Source organism: Pygocentrus nattereri, chromosome 16 (genome assembly GCF_015220715.1).
Source record: "Pygocentrus nattereri isolate fPygNat1 chromosome 16, fPygNat1.pri, whole genome shotgun sequence".
Classification (NCBI taxonomy): Eukaryota; Metazoa; Chordata; class Actinopteri; order Characiformes; family Serrasalmidae; genus Pygocentrus; species Pygocentrus nattereri.
The window spans coordinates 3,757,059-3,776,268 of record NC_051226.1 but is presented as its reverse complement, the minus strand read 5'-3'; the positions used below and the strand labels follow the sequence as shown (position 1 = coordinate 3,776,268).

Below are 19,210 nucleotides of genomic sequence, written 5' to 3'. Positions count from 1 at the left end.
AGGGGAGAACTACCATTGGAAATTCTCTTTAGTCTAGGTTTAGGCTTAATCTGGATCCTAAGCACTCTGAATGCAGGTATTGTGCTTCTGATTGGGCTGAGTGGGATTTTTCCTCTGCTTTGTAAACAAATTCGCCACAGTTACCACGAAGGAATGGCTTTGTGGGCAGGGCATGTGTATGATCTCCAGCCTCTTGTGTGTTTCCATGGTGACGGTAGCTCTGCTTCCTCCTTGTAGACGTCCACGCCCTGCGTAAAACATTCCAATTCTACCTTAGGGAAGTGTGGGCCAATGGGAGACCTCACACCAACGGTACTCTCCTCCTCTACCCCTCCCTCACCTCACCCCATCCCTCCATTCATCCTTCCATCACTCTTTTCATCCCTCATCCACCCCATCATTCCATCACTCCATCCATCGCATTCTTCATCCTTCCCATGCCTTACTTCAGTCCTTCCATTCCCATCCATCCCTTCATCGCTTCTTTCATTACTCTGTCCATCACTTTATTCATCCATCCGTACATCCTTCCCTCCCTTCATCACTCTATCCATCCCTCTGTTACTACGTCCCTCTGTCACTCCCTTCATAACTATATCATTCCAACAATCCTTCCACGCCCCCATCCATCACTCCATTTCTTCATCACTTCCATTAATCCATCCATCCCTGCGTACATCCACCCCTCCACTCCATCCATCCTTCCATCATTCCGTCATGTCATCCATCCCTCTATCCGTCAGTCTATCCCTCGGTCACATGATCTTTCCATCGATCCATCCGTCACTCCATTCACCCATCCTTACATCCATCTGGCGCTCCACTCCTACTCCATCCATCCATTCATTCATCTCTACATCCGTCCGACCCTCCACTCCCACTTCATCCATCCATCCATCCATCACTCCATCTGTCCCTCCAGTAATCCCTTCATACCTCTATTCATCCACCCCTCAACTTCTCCATCCATCCCTCTATTCATCCAGCCCTCCGGGGTCCCATCCCTCCGTTCATCCGCTCCTCCACTTATCACTCCGTCCCTCTCTCACTCGCTCTGTTTCAGCAGTTGCTCATCTCAGAAGTCTCCTGTGTGTGTTTTTCTCTCTCCGTCTGACAGCTCATCTCATCACTGCTATTCAGTGTGTGTGTGTGTGAGTGTGTGTGTGTGTGTGTGTGTGTGTGTGTGTGTGTGTGTGTACACTACAGACCAAAAGTACAGAAGCAAACAGATTAAAAAAAAGAAAACTATTTCACAGTTAACAACCAGCACAATACATCATGTTTACTGATACCTGTTTCACAGTGCTGCACTTATTATTACAGTTCATTACAGTTCACTGGTTTTCAGCGCTGTACTTTTACTCTACACTGCCAAAAATGGCATCTTGTCAAATGAAATGATCCCAACTCTAGTCAATATGTCTAGTATATCCCATTTTGAGATGGTTGTGCACTTACTATAAGATTCGTTAGCTTCTTTCTAGGCACGTTTCACTTGTTTTAAGTAATTTTATTCAGTAAAATGATCTCACTATAGTTTTGCTGATTTCAAGCATGTTTCTTAGAATAAGCTAAATTATCTGCCAGTATAATGAGGCCATTTTTTAAAATAAAATGACTTCAAACAAGTGACCAACGTATAGACATAAGGCAAATAATCCTAAATTAAGCTTAAAACAATGTCAACATGAGAAATATTAGATTATTGACTATATTTATGATAATTGTACTTGACACTTCCATTGTTGTAGTGTGGATCTAGATTAGGGCTGCAGTAACACTGTGTAGGAGAATCAGCAAGAGCTCAACTCAGTAACAGTCAATTACTACACATGCTGGAAATAGCAACCCAAGCCATTCTGGTTCATCTGTAAAAGCATAAAATGTAACAAAGCTAATGCTGCTTCCAGATTTTTGGCCTGTAGTGTGCATGTATGTTTATATGTAACTTTAACCTCTAACATCTCTAGACAGTGGTCTGATTTTTTTCTGCATACAGCTACTTCTCTATCCATGCAATTTAACCTTCATTTCAAATCTGCCTTTCATCCTCCTGAACTCGTGTGTTTGCTCACTGCTGTGGAGGGAAAGTTGTACTGGGACAGTGTTAATAAAATGTGCTGGTTCTGCATCTGTAAGTTAACTGTCCAGCTCTCCATGAAGTCCTGTAGATGTGTCCTCAGATCAACTTTCCATGGTGATAAAGTCTCATGTTCAAGCAGTACACAAAAAACACATTAACCCTTATTGACGTTTGGCGATATGTAAAATTCACATTGCATAATTATGTAATTATGTAAATGCAGAGTTGATTATATAAATAATTGACCCACCAAAACATACACTATGTTGCCAAAAGTATTCAGTATTAAGTTCAGGTGTTCCAGTCACTTCCATGGCCACAGGTGTATAAAGCCGAGCCCCTAGGCCTGCAGACTGCTTCTACAGACATTAGTGAAAGAATGGGTCGCTCTCAGGAGCTCAGTGAATTCCAGCGTGGTGCCGTGATCAAACGCCACCTGTGCAGCAAGTCCAGTCGTGAAATTTCCTCACTACTAAATATTCCACGGTCAACTGTCAGTGGGATCATACAGTGGAAGCGATTGGGAACGACAGCAACTCAGCCACGAAGAGGTCAGCCATGTAAAATGACAGGGCAGGGTCAGCGGATGCTGAGGGGCATAGTGAGCAGAGGTCACCAACTTTCTGCAGAGTCAATCACTACAGACCTCCAAACTTCATGTGGCCTTCAGATCAGCTCAAGAACAGCGTAGAGAGCTTCATGGAATGGGTTTCCATGGCTGAGCAGCTGCATCCAAGCCTTACATCACCAAGCACAATGCAAAGCGTGGAATGCAGTGGAGTAAAGCGCCGCCACTGGACTCTAGAGCAGTGGAGACGAGTTCTCTGGAGTGACCAATCACACTTCTCCATCTGGAAATCTGATGGACGAGTCTGGGTTTGGCGGTTGCCAGGAGACGGTACTTGTCTGACTGCATTGTGCCGAGTGTAAAGTTTGGTGGAGGGGGGATCATGGTGTGGGGTTGTTTTTTCAGGAGTTGGGCTCGGCCCCTTAGTTCCAGTGAAAGGAACTCTTAAAGCTTCAGCACCAAGAGATTCTGGACAATTTCATGCTCCCAACTTTGTGGGAACAGTTTGGGGACGGCCCCTTCCTGTTCCAACATGACTGAGCACCAGTGCACAAAGCAGGTCCATAAAGACGTGGATGAGCCAGTTTGGTGTGGAAGAACTCGACTGGCCTGCACAGAGTCCTGACCTCAACCCCATAGAACCCCTTTGGGATGAATTAGAGTGGAGACTGTGAGCCAGGCCTTCTCGTCCAACATCAGTATCTGACCTCACAAATGTGCTTCTGGAAGAACGGTCAAAAATTCCCATAAACACTCCTAACCCTTGTGGAAAGCCTTCCCAGAAGAGCTGAAGCTGTTATAGCGGGAAAGGGTGGGCCGACATCATATTAAACCCTATGGATGAAGAAGAGGATGTCATACGTGTGTGAAGCCAGATGAACGAATACTTTTGGAAATATAGTGTATGTTCTTATGTAGTTACATAGTTACTGTTGCTATGTTGGCAAGCTTTACAGAAATTATAGTGCACAACTCGGTTTTCATCAAAATATAAAAAAAAATTAGATTTATATTTTCTCCTCCTGTTTCACTGAGCTGTGAGTAATAAATTATTACTATAAAATTACATCATATTTTTCATTTTTTCCAGCCATAACTGCAGCTACTAAGGGTTAAACATGTTTCTCTTCCATACTTTCTCGCCTTCTCACTGTGTATCTTTCTCTTTTCCATCCACTGTTTCTGTTTTTAATTTTGTCTTTCATCGCAAAAAGCAACATATTTGAACACATTTCTCTTTCTTCCTCTCTTTCCTTCTCAATTTATTCTTTTCATAACTTCTTTCCGCCACTGTTTCTGTGTGTTTAACTCGGCCTCACACTCTTTCTTTTTTTTTGAAAAAAAAAAACAACACATTTTAACACGTTTGTCTTTCTCTCCGATTTTCACTCTTTCTTTCTTTTTTCTTTTTTTCTTTCTCCCTCTATCTCTACTTCTCCCTCTCTCTCTCCCCCCCCCTCTCTCTCTCTCCCTCGGTCTCTGTCTCTGCAGTTCTGGGAATCCACCTCTCTCTCCTCACTCGACGCCTCTGCCCTCGGCTCCGGCTCCGGCTCCAGCAGTGCCTCATCCTCCTCAGTCTCCTCCACGCCGGTCACTCTCTCGCGTTCGCACAAGCGCTCGGTGTCTGGCGTGTCCAGCTACTCCTCCCTCTCTCTGCCGCTCTACAACCAGCAGGTGGACGACTGCTGCATCATCAGGGTCAGCCTGGACGTGGACAACGGAAACATGTACAAGAGCATCCTGGTGGGTTATAGAGAGACGCATACATAAATTAATATCAGGTACAAAAGCTTGTGAAGTACTGAATTCTAGGGGTAAGAGAAAAAAATAATCCTGTGTTACTTCACAATATTTTGGGTTACAAAATAGCAATGATACACAGAGACCAAAGTACAGTTGCATGCAAAAGTTTGGGCACCCTGGTCAAATTATCTTTCATTGATTTTCTATGTGGAAATAAATGAACACATCCTCTACAGAGAACACAATAAATACTGGTTATTTACGACATCGCTGTTGCTGTTGCTGTGTCCAAATTGGTAACTTTACAGGAGAAGGAAAAAACCTACTTTACTTTTAATGTAAGTCAATGGAACCAGAATTTTGTCCAAGTCATTTTGGGCCGTTTCTTTTAGTCCAATCATCATGAAATTTACAGTCGATGTAAAGAACGACAGACATTTTCAAATTTTGTCGAAAACGGAAAAACGGACAAAAATGGAGATACGAGGTTTTCTTCCTTCAGCAGCGATATGTATCATTCTTTGGAGAAAACGATAATATGTAATCTGTGCAAAAGTTATGGCACTGGAACATCATAGATTGTCTGTTTTAGTTCTTTCCATTATGCTAAACTCAGCAAATAAATAGAACTTGTGCACTAAAATTTGCAGCAAAGTGCCACACGTTCCCTGTAGAGGATGTTTTAACTTATTTTCACTTTCAAAATCAGCACAACGTGTCACTTCACGACGGATGTTCCAACTTTTGCATATGACTGGAGCAGCGTGTTGTATTGCGAGTATCTGGTAATACTGCATTGTGGGGCCTGTAGCAATCCCACCCCTGCTGAGTTCTCTATAGCAGGGGTCTTTAATTAAAGTTCAATAAGGTGTAGTTACAGAACATTTCCTCAAGCAATGGTCATCATAATATTTAAGTGTTATCATGACTCAGTGCCATATACTGTTTACTGAAGTAGCCGAGTAGGAATATCAACATCTTATACAGTCAAACTGAATATCAGATCAAATAAAGTCCAGTTCAGTCAGATTTCAACAACATTTACTGAACATCAGATCAAATAAAGTCCAGTTCAGTCAGATTTCAACAACATTTACTGAACATCAGATCAAATAAAGTCCAGTTCAGTCAGATTTCAACAACATTTACTGAACATCAGATCAAATAAAGTCCAGTTCGGTCAGATTTCAACAACATTTACTGAACATCAGATCAAATAATGTCCAGTTCGGTCAGATTTCAACAACATTTACTGAACATCAGATCAAATAAAGTCCAGTTCGGTCAGATTTCACCAACATTTACTGAACATCAGATCAAATAAAGTCCAGTTCGGTCAGATTTCACCAACATTTACTGAATATCAGATCAAATAAAGTCCAGTTCAGTCAGATTTCACCAACATTTACTGAACATCAGATCAAATAAAGTCCAGTTCAGTCAGATTTCAACAACATTTACTGAACATCAGATCAAATAAAGTCCAGTTCAGTCAGATTTCAACAACATTTACTGCCAGTTTTCTCTTTTTAGATCACGGCATGTGGAATAACTTCCCTCTGACTCACTTTCACTCACAGTGCTCATTGTAATGCACAGATCTGATTGGCTGAGTAGCGTCACGTGTGATATTTACAAAACATGTGATTGGTCTGTGTGTCTCCCGGCTGCTAAAGCTACCATAAAGGCAAGAAAAGCTACGCCAATCAAAATAGAAGCAGCCTGTCGGAATTAAATCATTCTCCATAGTTTATCGGTTGTAGATCCAGGTTCACATAGGACAGCATCTCGGTCCGGACTGAGACCGCGGTCCGCCTATTAGTGACCACTGATCAATAGAATAGTGTTAACAGTTAACAGACTCATTCAGAAGCAAATCAATAATTCTTCCTGAATTGTTTACTCTTCATTTTAGTGAGGTTATAACACTTTTTAATCATTTTTTTCTCTGGTATAATGTTACGGTAACATGATGCTGGACTATGTTATTAATTAAGCTTTGCGTTTGTATTGAGAAATAACTTAAGTTACATTAAAACAGTAGGGCGTAAATTACAGAGTCCCCCCTACAAACTACAAGCGACTATTTCAAACTGTCTTGACCTGTTTAGTTAGTCTGCTGCAGAGACTATGAGCAAAGGGCCAGTACATTTAGACGAAGGATTACTTTTCTGATCATGATTTGTGTGTTTCAGGTTACGAGTCAGGATAAAACTCCTGCGGTGATCAGGAAGGCCATGGTGAAACACAACCTGGACCGAGAGAGGCCAGAGGACTACGAGCTGGTGCAGAAAATCAGTGAGGAGAAGGGTGAGCGCTTACACACTCCCTGCTCTCCCTCAGAAAATACACACAACCTCGTGGGAGATGTGCTGTATGGATGAAGAATGATGCGCAGAGTATTTGTGTGAATATATATATATATATATATACTCTTCTGATAGTTGTACAGATTGATTGAGAAGTCCAGAATTTATTATTTGATGATGAGAGTGGCCTCACAGGGTCACTTTAGTACATCCAGTGAGCTAGCTAGCAAAAAGTAGGTAAAGGTTAGGATACATCTGTGTTTTTAGACTAAGGGTTACAAATGAATTCCATCTATTTCAGTTCCATGTGATGCTAAATCCAAAGAGTGAACAATAACAAAGGAAGACTTAGTTGGTTGGCCAGATTCGGTAGCTAACTTTGCCATATACCTCGGAACAAATGTGCGATTTTTGATCGGTTTCGTTGGTAATGCAGTCTTCTTTAATGTTTAGGTATAACATTTAACGTTTATATATATATATATATATATATATACACACAGTACTGTGCGAGAGTCTTAGGCAGCCAAGACACATTTTCAAAATTATTTGTGCAGTTTGTGTTCATTTGCTGAGAAAAGTGTTAAAATTTGAATAAACAAAATGTAAAGAATATTAATTATATATATATATATTTAAATAAATAGTGATTTTCTGGATGTTTGTTTGTTTACCCATCTCCAAGCCGCTCCTCAAGGAAGCCCAGTATTATATGTAGTTAAAAAGCAGCTCCTGGTTTGACCAATCAGTGCTCAGTAAATTGAGCTCATGATGTAATTGATGATATTAACGAGTCTCTGTGGCGGCTGTGAAGGTGTCTGGGAAAAATATGGACCCGAGAAATTCTTGTTACTTTTTATTGTTTTTCTGTTTATTTGAATGATGAATGCGACTTTATTCTCATGTATATTGTGATAAACTCACTGCTGAGGTCAATTATTTATAAATTAGCTTAGATGCCTAAAACGTTCGCCCAGTACTGTGTGTGTGTTTCTGATTAGGAGAAAATTGTGTACGTTACTTTCTTGTGTTTTTGGCCAAATGGTTCCTTTATGCAGCCACTATCTTTGTGGGTAATGCTAAAGTGTCCTGTGCTGATTTCCTCCTCGTTTTCCACAGAGTTGAAGATTCCAGACAATGCCAACGTTTTCTACGCCATGAACTCCTCAGCCAACTATGACTTCGTCCTGAAGAAGCGCGGCTTCCCCCGGACGGGCCGCACCAAGCACGTGGCCAGCTCCACCTTGCCTCGAATGAAACAGAAAGGCCTGAGGATCGCCAAAGGGATTTTCTGACCCCTCAAATCTCCCGACCTGTCCCTCCTCACTCTACCGTGGGCCTCAGTTCCTGCTGCTGTTCAATAGCATCCAGGCTAATCGAGACCTGCTGTGGATAAGCGGCCAATGTTCAAAGTTCAAGCCCTAAACACTGGGAGAAAAAAGTCACTGCCAGCTCAGGAGGCCACCCATAGCAGTCGGAGTGGTTGTGGACGGACAGTTTGCTTTGTTTACAGACGCTCCAGAAACCACTTTCCGTGTCAACCCACCTCCTGCGCTGCATCTGAGGTCACTTCCTGTGAACTGCAGACTGGACCGTGTGCCGTGTTGCAGACTCCCTCACTGCCAATGTAAGGACAGCCTGGAGCAGTTCGGAGAGTGCACAATGCGTGGCTACCATGATGACTAGCAACGTTTTTTTTAAAGCTTTTTTTAAAGCTAAAAACTTTTCCTGCAGAAAAGTTCCTGAACTCTGGTTTCTTGCAAGCTCGGGCGAAGTTTGCCTTGGTGGACTGCAACCTGAGATTCACAAGCTTCTGCTCACTTTCTTTTCTCCTTTCTAACACTTTCGAGTGTGAAGGTCATTGAGACTCAGTCTGAACTGAAGAGATGAGTGAACCCGTCTGGTCTTTGCCAGAGAAATGCCTCCAAACCAGTTGTCAGAAATCAGGATACTGTGTTTTTTCCTGGTCTTTAAAGTCTAAGAGAACCTCTATGTCCAGCTTTGTGAAACATAAAGGGCATTACAACAGCAGACATTCTTCTAACGATGTGACTATTTTCCTCAACTTTCTGTTGCAGACACTCTTTTCAGGGGCCTAAGCACCAAAGGCGCTGGAACCCTCTGGTTTTTGAGTATTGTTTTCTCTGTCTTTTCCTCTATTTGGTGCTAACTAACACTGACATCCTCCAGCCGGCTCTCACCATCATTTCAGAGCCTCACCTTGCTTAAGGAACCACACAGCTGGATGGATGACGCCTAGCCACAGTGCTAACATGCTAGCATGCTGGCACACTGCTCACATGACGAACTGGAAAGCACTAGAAGTAATGAGTGACTGACGACCAGGTTCGCCTGGCTGCCTTTACGAGTTAGGGATGATGGGTTTGGTATGTCATGAAACAGTATGTAGTCAGGTCGAGCAGTAGACTGTGAATGCAGTAGATTAATTGAGTCGACTAATGGATGAAGTGTCCAATTTGGTAGGAATTGCCAACTCCTTCACTCTTTCCAAAAGAGCAGGGCTATTATAGGATTGTAATCAACTCACTGTATTCTGGGGTGGATTTCCCAGTCGGAACCGATTTGCTTGATCTGTAATTGGCTGGGAGTAAATGGGGAAAGTAAAACACAAAGTAAAGCGGGAATTTATATTAAAAAGATATTAACCATGAATGAAGATGGAGAGCGACAGATGATGGATGGGAAGCGATAGAAGACAGATAAACATGAATGTTGTTTTGTGAACTGTGATATTCTGGTGTTGCGTCTAGTCGGTGTTGGGGGGAAAACAAATAATAGAACAAAATCCATTGCCATTAATACCACCGTTTCTGTTCCTGGGTCTAACATTACTAAACGTTATAAAACACTATTAATACGCTAAAGGGAAGTAAGGGGGCTTGTTTACTTTGCTAAAAACTCTGCCTGTTACAAAGAGGTCAGTCAGCACTGTGTATACCAGCCTATCACCTGCTTACCAGTAGTATTCCAGCTGCAGCTCTGTAGGTCAGTCTTCAGGCTGGGGAATTGCCTTGTGTTGGACAGATGTTAGCCAGCAGGCTAACACACACACACACACACACACACACACACACACACACACTAGGGGGCAGTGAGCATACTTGCCCAGAGTGGTGGGCAGCCCAATCTGCAGTGCCCGGGGAGCAGTTGGGGGTTAGGTGTCTTGCTCAAGGACACCTCAGTCATGCGCTGTCGGCTCTGGGGATCGAACCGGCGACCTTCTGGTCATGAGGGTGGTTCTCGAACCTCCAGCCCACGACTGCCCCCAGGGATAGCAAGCTAGCTAGCTATCATCTTTTAGCTAACATTACTGTGAGCAACACCAATAACACATTACCTAGGTAGCTTTGCAGTTTGCTAGCTTGTTGTCTACTTAAAGGCTTTGCCAAAGATCCTAAAAACAGGCAAAGATACCACATGCCTAGTCAATGGGTAATGCCCAGTCACATGCCTAGTCAATGGGTAATGCCTAGTCACATGCCTAGTCAATGGGTAATGCCTAGTCACATGCCTAGTCAATGGGTAATGCCTAGTCACATGCCTAGTCAAAGGGTAATGCCTAGTCACATGCCTAGTCAATGGGTAATGCCTAGTCACATGCCTAGTCAATTGGTAATGCCTAGTCACATGCCTAGTCAATTGGTAATGCCTAGTCACATGCCTAGTCAATTGGTAATGCCTAGTCACATGCCTAGTCAATTGGTAATGCCTAGTCACATGCCTAGTCAATGGGTAATGCCTAGTCACATGCCTAGTCAATGGGTAATGCCTAGTCACATGCCTAGTCAATTGGTAATGCCTAGTCACATGCCTAGTCAATTGGTAATGCCTAGTCACATGCCTAGTCAATTGGTAATGCCTAGTCACATGCCTAGTCAATTGGTAATGCCTAGTCACATGCCTAGTCAATTGGTAATGCCTAGTCACATGCCTAGTCAATTGGTAATGCCTAGTCACATGCCTAGTCAATTGGTAATGCCTAGTCACATGCCTAGTCAATGGGTAATGCCTAGTCACAGGCCTAGTCAATGGGTAATGCCTAGTCACATGCCTAGTCAATGGGTAATGCCTAGTCACAGGCCTAGTCAATGGGTAATGCCTAGTCACAGGCCTAGTCAATGGGTAATGCCTAGTCACAGGCCTAGTCAAAGGGTAATGCCTAGTCACATGCCTAGTCAATGGGTAATGCCTAGTCACATGCCTAGTCAATGGGTAATGCCTAGTCACATGCCTAGTCAATGGGTAATGCCTAGTCACATGCCTAGTCAATGGGTAATGCCTAGTCACATGCCTAGTCAATGGGTAATGCCTAGTCACATGCCTAGTCAATGGGAAGTTTTACAGCTCCTGTCTGCCTAAGTCTGGCCAAAGTCCTTAGAGGAAAGTGTGTCCTCTTGCTGGTCATCTCTGCAGTGCCATGGGCAGTTCTATCCCTATCTCTTTAACAGAAATCGCATAAACAGTTTGTATTATTTGGTGCAAAAATCGCACAAAACCATGTTATGTGAGGTCGTGCAAAGACACGTATGTCCACGACAAGGGGAGCTTTTCCTGCTTACGGCTTTACCGGCAATTTGACTGTCTCTTTTTACTGCAGGGCAGAACTTTCACTGTAAACAGACTGAATGTTGAGCGTATCCCGTTCATTTGTCTCCTCCTTTATAATGAAGTCACAAAAACGGCCACGTCTTCTGTAATCACAAAGTGGGAAAAAGTAATCGGTGAGACTTGTCTGGTGGGTTTTGTTGTCTGCATAAAGGGGCGATAGAGCAGAGAACTTGTAGAGAGGAGAATTACACTTTCTGCAGTGTCTTCTGGGTTTTTCAGACACCAGGGGGCGCTCCTGAGCGAGTCCAAAATGAATGAGCTGATATGGAGCATTTGAGCAAAATCACAGTTTATAAAAGCTTAAACATTTTTAATGGAAAAGAATTCATCCACTTCCTGAACAGCATAAAACATTTTAACACCGCTGTTATATTTTTAAGAGCTTTTAAACTCGAGCTATAGGACCATCAATCATCCCGCTCTAGCAGTAAAGCCCGCCTCCTGCTGCCCAAACCCCGTTTGCTGTAGATAAAAAGGAAACATATGGGCGAGATTTCTTTGTTTTTTTAGTGAAATGCATCCTTCTACTTTCTAAAATTAAAGAGACGTTCTTTGTAAGTGATTAGAAACTATTTTAACCTTTCCTTTTTAGCCGTTGGGCTCCTTCCACTTCCACTCATTGAGGACTCGCTCGCGGGCGCCCTCTGCTGTTTAGCAGTCCTGCTTTTGACATAACGGGGGGAATAGGAAGCGGCCAGGCTCCTCATACACCGGCTCTGGAATGAGTCCCTCCTCCTTCTCCCCAAAACCATGTGAACGTGTTCCTGGAAACATCTTTTACATGGAGGTTCTTGTTCAGCATGGGGCTCGACCAGTGGGGCTGCAGCTGGATGTCGCTCCTGCTTACTGCACAAGAGAGAGATTTTGAGAAATTTCCTTTCATGCTTTAGAAACTTATTCACCGAACACAGTGGCGGTTGAAGTGTTGAGGCATCATGTGTGGGGGAAAAAGGGTAGGGGGAATCTTCAGACTGTGAGTTTGGGCTTTTTCAGAGTAGAATGAACATGAATTCGGATTACACCCAGGTATTAACTTTCCACATTTCCAGAAACTGTGTGCCCTTTTAGACGTGGTTTTGTGTGCATGTGTCTGTGGATGATGTGCATGTGTCTGTGTGTATGTGTGCACAGTGGTGGACAGTAACAATAACAGTAGTGTACATATAGTTTATACTGCACTTAAGTACTTTTTTCTCAGTACTTCCAATTTTAGAAACGTTTTACTTAGATTTCAATTAGGGGTGCGCCAATACGCACGATGCTCCAGCTCTACAGCTTCAGAGATTTCAAAACGTTTGTAGGAAGCTGTGAAAAATGAACTTTTAGGTGTGTTCAGAATGACGAACAGAGCTATATATGAGTCTATAATGACTGTAAACATTGAGCTTAAAGATATAATACAGTTAATATCCAGAATACCTTGTATTTCTAAAGTGCTAAGCAATAACCGATGCTTTAGGGAACTTTATAAGATAGTTATTGCATCATTTATAATTGAATTACTTTGTACTAATCCCCCTAAAAACTGATTATTAAGCAAGTTCAACATATATATTGAATAAAACACCATTAAACATGTTCTGGTGTCGAGATTACAGCATTATAATTTACAGTACCTCTACACTTCTTGCTTAAATACTTTTAAAAGTATATTTGTCAGGTAAAAGTGTCCGTTGATATCATTGAGCATGATTCTCATTTTTAATATCTTACCCATTGTGTGTTTACTTTCCTCTATGTTCCCTGAAAAGCAGGCTTTGTGTACTTTGTCCACCACTGTGCGCTTGTCTGTGTGTGTGAGTGGGTTTAGATTCGGTTTGTTAAGATTGTTACATCTTTTATGAATATAAAAAAAAAAATGAAAAGGGCCAAAGATCATTCAGATCATTCTAAACACAACATTTCACTTCCATAAACACTGCCTGTTCAGATGGAAAAGCCACTTTCTCTCTCACTCTTACAGATAAATATCATTTAGCAAGCTGGTGCCATTTGCTCTCAGAAAAAAGGAAAGAGAAATACTTTCTAACGATTAACACATATGTTTTTTTTCTATGTTCTTTTTGTAATTTTTGTATGATATGAAATGTCCATTGTACCATTTGGTTTCGTTTTCTGTGGGTGTGTGTGTGTGGGGGTGTGTGTGTGGGTGGGTGTGTGTGGGTGTGGGTGTGTGTGCGCGCGTGTGTGTATGTGCTCACTCTATTTATTAATTTGTAAATACTTTTTGTAGCATTGTACATTTTGTTTTCTCTCCCTTGTAATTACAAATTAATATATATGTAAATATGAATATATCTATGCGAAGTTTATACCGCTGTAATTGTGGGTTCGATTGGCTCCAGGCTCTTCATTGACTTCCGGTTTTCCGTTAGATCTTGTGTCTTTTTTTGTACAATGGGTCGATTTTGATATTGCTTTCTCTCCCCTTAAACGCTGTTTCTAGTGTTGGAGAACAAACCCACCTAATAAACATAGTGTGTAAACAAAAACAAATGCCACTTTGGACTTTTCTGCTTCCTACTATTGCGCACAACCTACGATCATGATGATAAATATGAATGGAATGTTTATATGCTTAGGCTTTATTTATATAATATGGCCAAAAGTATATGGACATCCCTTCCAATTATCGAGTTTAGGTGTTTCGGTCACGTCCACTGTAAACAGGTGTTTAAAACCAAGTACATAGCCACGCAATGTCCATAGATAAACACCGGCAGTAGAATGGGTCGTGCTGAAGAGCTCGGTGATTTTAAACATGGCACTGTTATAGGATTGCACCTTTGTCGCAAGTGCGTTTTGTGTAATTGCTGACCTGCTAGATCTGCCCTGGTCAATGGGAAGTGCTATTGTTGTGAAATAGAAACATCTAGGAGTGACAGCAGCTCAGCCATGAAGTGGTAGACCACGCTGACTTGAAGAGTGTGCCACTTCAGCATGAAAACTGCGCATCAGTAGCTTCATGAAATGGGTTTTCATGGCTGAATTTCTGGGTACAAGCCTAAGATCACTATGCGCAATGCCAAGCGTCAGCTGGAGTGGTGTAAAGCACGCTGCCACTGGACTCAACAGCAGTGGAAAAGTGTTCTCTGGATTAAAGTGTGGTGGAGGAGGGATAATGGGCTGTCACTGTTTGTAAAGTTTGGTGGAGGAGGGATAATGGGCTGTCACTGTTTGTAAAGTTTGGTGGAGGAGGGATAATGGGCTGCCACTGTCTTTCAGGGTTGGGGCCCCTTATTTCCAAGGTAATGTTACAACATACGAAGACAATTATATGCTTTTGGCAGCAGTTTGGGGAAGGCCTTTTCCTGTTCCAGCAAGACTGCATCCATGTGTGCAAAGCAAGGCCCATAAAGGCATGGTTTAGAGTTAGGTATGGAGGAACACCAGTGGCCTGCACAGATCCCTGACCTCAACCCCACTGAGCACCTTTGGGATGAACCTTAACATCGATTGTGACACAGGCCTAAACGTCCAACATCAATGCCTGACCTCACAAGACTGAACAGACACAAATTCCGCTGGACACACTCCACAAAATCTTGTGGAAAGCTTCCCAGAGGAGTGGAGGCTGTTATAGCTGCAAACTGGGGCAACTCCATGTTGATGCCCATGTTTTTGGAATGAGATTTTCAACAAGCTCATATAGATATGATGGTCAGTTGTCCACAGACTTTTGGGCAACAGCAACAGCAAAGCAGTCCGGGAGCTGAACAGAACAGAATGAAGCCAAACTAGATGTGAATAGTGAAATAAAAAGGAGGAAAATCTTCACTTTCTTTACAAATATACTTCAAAGTAATTTAGTAAATACTTAAAGATAGTATAGAAAAATAGTATTAGAGACTCCTAAACTTCAAAATATAATCAGATTTTTTTTGTGGGAAAGCTCTGGCTCTGATGCACATTCTACCACATGGCCACAGGGTGGCGCCCCTTAATCATTATTCCTCAAGATCAAGCCCAAATTTGCCATGTGGAGCGTGAGAAGTGAGCTGGGAAGTGATATTGTACAATATGTGGTATTAATGTGTTTCACCTTCTTCGCTTCAGCAACAGCCTCAGCTCTTCTGGGAAGGCTTTACACTCTATGTGAGAACATTGCTGTGAGGACTTAATTGCATTCAGCCACAATAACATTAGTGAGGTCAGGCACTGATGTTGGATGATCAGTTATGGATCACTACAAACTCATCCCAAATGTACTGGAGCTCCATCACTCCATTACTGCAACAGGGCTTTACGCTCCTTTATCCCGTTCTACTGGAAATGATACAAGCTGTGTTAAAGTAGCTAAATTCACTAACTAAAAGGGATGTTAAGACACTTTTGGACCTAAAGTGTATATGCGGCCAGTCAAAAGTTTGGACACATTTATAGAAGGCCTTGTTTTTTGACTGTTTTGCACATTTTACAGTAATATCAAAGACATTAAATCAATGTAGTAGTGCAGCTGGAATTATGCAGAGACAATTCAGTGCCATTCCCCACAACGTAACTCACATAACTCACATTTGTCTATACTATATACTATATTTTACTTATACTATATACTATATTTTGTCTATATATATATATATATATATATATATATATACACACACACATGTGTGTGTGTGTGTGCATGTGTGTGTGTGTGTGTGTGTGTGTGTATGGAAAGAAGAGAACCAACCCTCCAAATTGGTAACTTTATAGGAGAAGGAAAAAAATTAGTTTTAATTTTAATTTTTAAATTTAATTTTAGTGTAAGTCAATGGAACCAGAGTTTTTTTCCAAGTAATTTTAGGGCATTTCTTTTGGTCCATTCATCATTGAATTTTCACAAGAGGTATTTTCAAATTATGTCAAAAACTCAAAAACAAAAGAGTTGTCTCATCCTTCTAATTTTTTTTATTCTTTTTATTTCATTTTTCTCCATAAAGTCCACTTGCAACTTTTGTGCAGAGTTATTCTTCAACATCAAGGCTGATTTAGTCTTGAGGGGTTTGAGAAGTGGGCAGTGGAGTGGTCCCCTCTGACCCTCTGCTGCCCACAGAAGATTAAAAATGAACCCCATTTGAATGTAACAAGTAAACTGATTGGTCTTTTTTGTCAAAGTGATGACATTTTGTATAGTTACACCTTGGATGAATCGTTTTATTGTAAGTAACTTTCATACTTTTATTCACAATCAAGTTTAAACGTTCCATTGTTTTGTAAAAATCAGTAATCTCCTGTGGCCAAATGATATGATTGTACATAACGTGATAAAGATGCAAAAAAGTTGGGAACATATCAACCGCTCGGAATTTTACGTTTCCTATATAAATAGAACGTCAATGTTCTTTATGGTAAAGGAAAAACTGCCTCTGACAAAATACAAGTGTTCATCTTCAGCCTGACGTTGCGGCCAGGCGGGTCATGCAGGCAGTTCAAAATACTCATAACAGACGTTGCGCTCCATTCAGATGGGATCACACTTGCTGCCTACTCCCTATCCCTAAGTCACTACTCTCACTTCCTCCTCCGGATTGCTTATTCCCTGCTCCCTACTCCTTATTCCTCACTGACTATTCCCTACTCACTGCTCCCTGGTCCCTATAAGTGATACTTATTTAGGGTATGACATAACAAAATCCAGAACCAACACAAACAAAGACCAGGTACAAAGATACAATGACTGGCAAACGCAAGGGGCAAACACAGGGCTTAAATACAATCAGGGGCGGAGTAACCAAACAGGGGGCAGGACTGAAACCAAAACAAAGGAGCACATGGACAGGACTGGGAGGGGCCAACCGTGACACTAGTGAACACACACACACTAGGGGGCAGTGAGCACACTTGCCCAGAGCGGTGGGCAGCCCTATCCACAGCGGATTGGGGGTTAGGTGTCTTGCTCAAGGGCACCTCAGGCACATATTGTTGGTTCAGGGGATCGAACTGGCGACCTTCTGAACCTTGTATATGGTTGCTGTGGTGTAGTAAATAACACCTCTGCTTTTCTATGTTGTAGACTGGGGTTCAATCCCCGCCCTACACTATACCAATAAGAGACCTTGGGCAAGACTCCTAACACCACCTTCACCTACTCTGGATAAGAGCGCCTGTCAAATGCGATAAGTGTAAATATATTCACTACTAATAATTATAAATCAATACCTGAAGTACCACTGGTGAAAAGGCAGAAGGCTTCTTCTGTCTTTTGGCACTGCCAGCGTTGAAGACCACGCTGGAGAAACTTAGCATGTGATGATTTTTCATATTCGTCCAGCTGGTCAGCAATTCTTTTTTTGCAAGATGTCATCAAGGCTGGGAAAAAAGGTTATATTAATGATATCTTTGTACAATTTATGTTCATCCATCCATCCATCCATTATTTTTTTTAAATAAAAATTATTTGATATATTATTAAATGTTCAGCTAATTAATTGACTTCACACCTTTCTGCCACTTCTTGTCGCACATCTGAGCCGTCAGCTTTTGCTGTTGGCCGGCTTAATAACGTAAAAAGTAAATTTGTCCATATTTTTAAATAATTAATCGTTTATTTAGTCGATAAACTAAGAGGCAAGATTGAAACAGTTGTTGAATATGTGTATAATTCTGATAATACAAGGTTCAAACAGCCAGTCACACACTGTGAACGCTTGCAATCGACGGTTCAGGTTATCAGCTACCAGCCTTGGCCGCTGAGCTGACTGAGTATGTGGCTGAAGTGTCCTTGATCAAGGCACCCAACCCCCAGCTGCTCCCTGGGCGCTGCAGATAGGGCTGCCCACCGCCCCACCGCTGTTTTCTTGATTCTGCACGCTCATTTTTCTGACTTACTCAATTTAACCCTCACAGTGATCTCACTTCATATTCGACTCAGCTATAACAGCTTCAGCTCTTCTGGGAAAGCTTTCCACAAGGGTTAGGAGTGTTTATGGGAATGTTTGACCGTTCTTCCAGAAGCACATTTGTGAGGTCAGACACTGATGTTGGATGAGAAGGCCTGGCTCACAGTCTCCACTCTAATTCATCCCAAAGGTGTTCTGTGGGGTTGAGGTCAGGACTCTGTGCAGGTCAGTCAAGTTCTTCCACACCAAACTGGCTCATCCGTGTCTTTATGGACCTGCTTTGTGCACTGGTGTGCAGTCATGTTGGAGCAGGAAGGGGTCGTCCCCAAACTGTTCCCACAAAGTTGGGAGCGTGAAATTGTCCAAAATCTCTTGGTGCTGAAGCTTTAAGAGTTCCTTTCACTGGAACTAAGGGGCCGAGCCCAACTCCTGAAAAACAACCCCACACCATGATCCCCCCTCCACCAAACTTTACACTCGGCACAATGCAGTCAGACAAGTACCGTCTCCTGGCAGCCGCCAAACCCAGACTCGCCCATCGGATTTCCAGACGGAGAATTGTGATCTGGTCACTCCAGAGAACTCGTCTCCACTGCTCTAGAGTCCAGTGGCGGCGCTTTACACCACTGCATTCCACGCTTTGCGCTTGGTGATGTAAGGCTTGGATGCAGCTGCTCGGCCATGGAAACCCATTCCATGAAGCTCTCTACGCACTCAAATTTCATGACTGGACTTGCTGCACTTGTCCGATCACTGTACCACGCTGGAATTCACTGAGCTCCTGAGAGCGACCCATTCTTTCACTAATGTCTGTAGAAGCCGTCTGCAGGCCTAGGGGCTCGGCTTTATACACCTGTGGCCATGGAAGTGATTGGAACACCTGAATTCAATGATTTGGAGAGGTGACTGAATACTTTTGGTAATATAGTCTATCTATCTATCTATCTATCTATCTATCTATCTATCTATCTATCTATCTATCTATCTATCTATCTATCTATCTATCTATCCGTCTGCCTGTCTGTCTTTCTGTCTGTTTATCTATCTAACTCTT

At 42.4% G+C, this 19,210-nt stretch overlaps 2 protein-coding genes across 4 annotated transcripts in view; both read left to right on the top strand.

The window, feature by feature from the left end:
* The window catches only part of LOC108411240 (ral guanine nucleotide dissociation stimulator), a 127,750-nt gene extending 119,016 nt beyond the window's left edge, over positions 1–8,734 (top strand). Inside the window, exons 14-17 of one of the 3 annotated variants that reach the window (XM_037545685.1) lie at positions 238–312; positions 4,143–4,394; positions 6,590–6,704; positions 7,823–8,734. In XM_037545685.1, the coding sequence (XP_037401582.1) occupies positions 238–312; positions 4,143–4,394; positions 6,590–6,704; positions 7,823–7,998 (618 nt within the window). In that variant the 3' untranslated portion in view covers positions 7,999–8,734. The remainder of the gene's footprint in view (positions 1–237; positions 313–4,142; positions 4,395–6,589; positions 6,705–7,822) is intronic. The other 2 variants (XM_037545687.1, XM_037545686.1) reach the window with 2 other exon arrangements.
* A 1,156-nt stretch (positions 8,735–9,890) lies between these two features.
* Positions 9,891–11,615, top strand: LOC119265362 (adhesive plaque matrix protein-like). The gene is made up of 2 exons (XM_037545688.1): positions 9,891–10,141; positions 10,172–11,615. The coding sequence occupies exon 2, from the start codon at positions 10,172–10,174 to the stop codon at positions 11,081–11,083; it is 912 nt and encodes a 303-aa protein (XP_037401585.1). The 5' UTR covers positions 9,891–10,141; the 3' UTR covers positions 11,084–11,615.
* Positions 11,616–19,210: the final 7,595 nt, after the last annotated feature.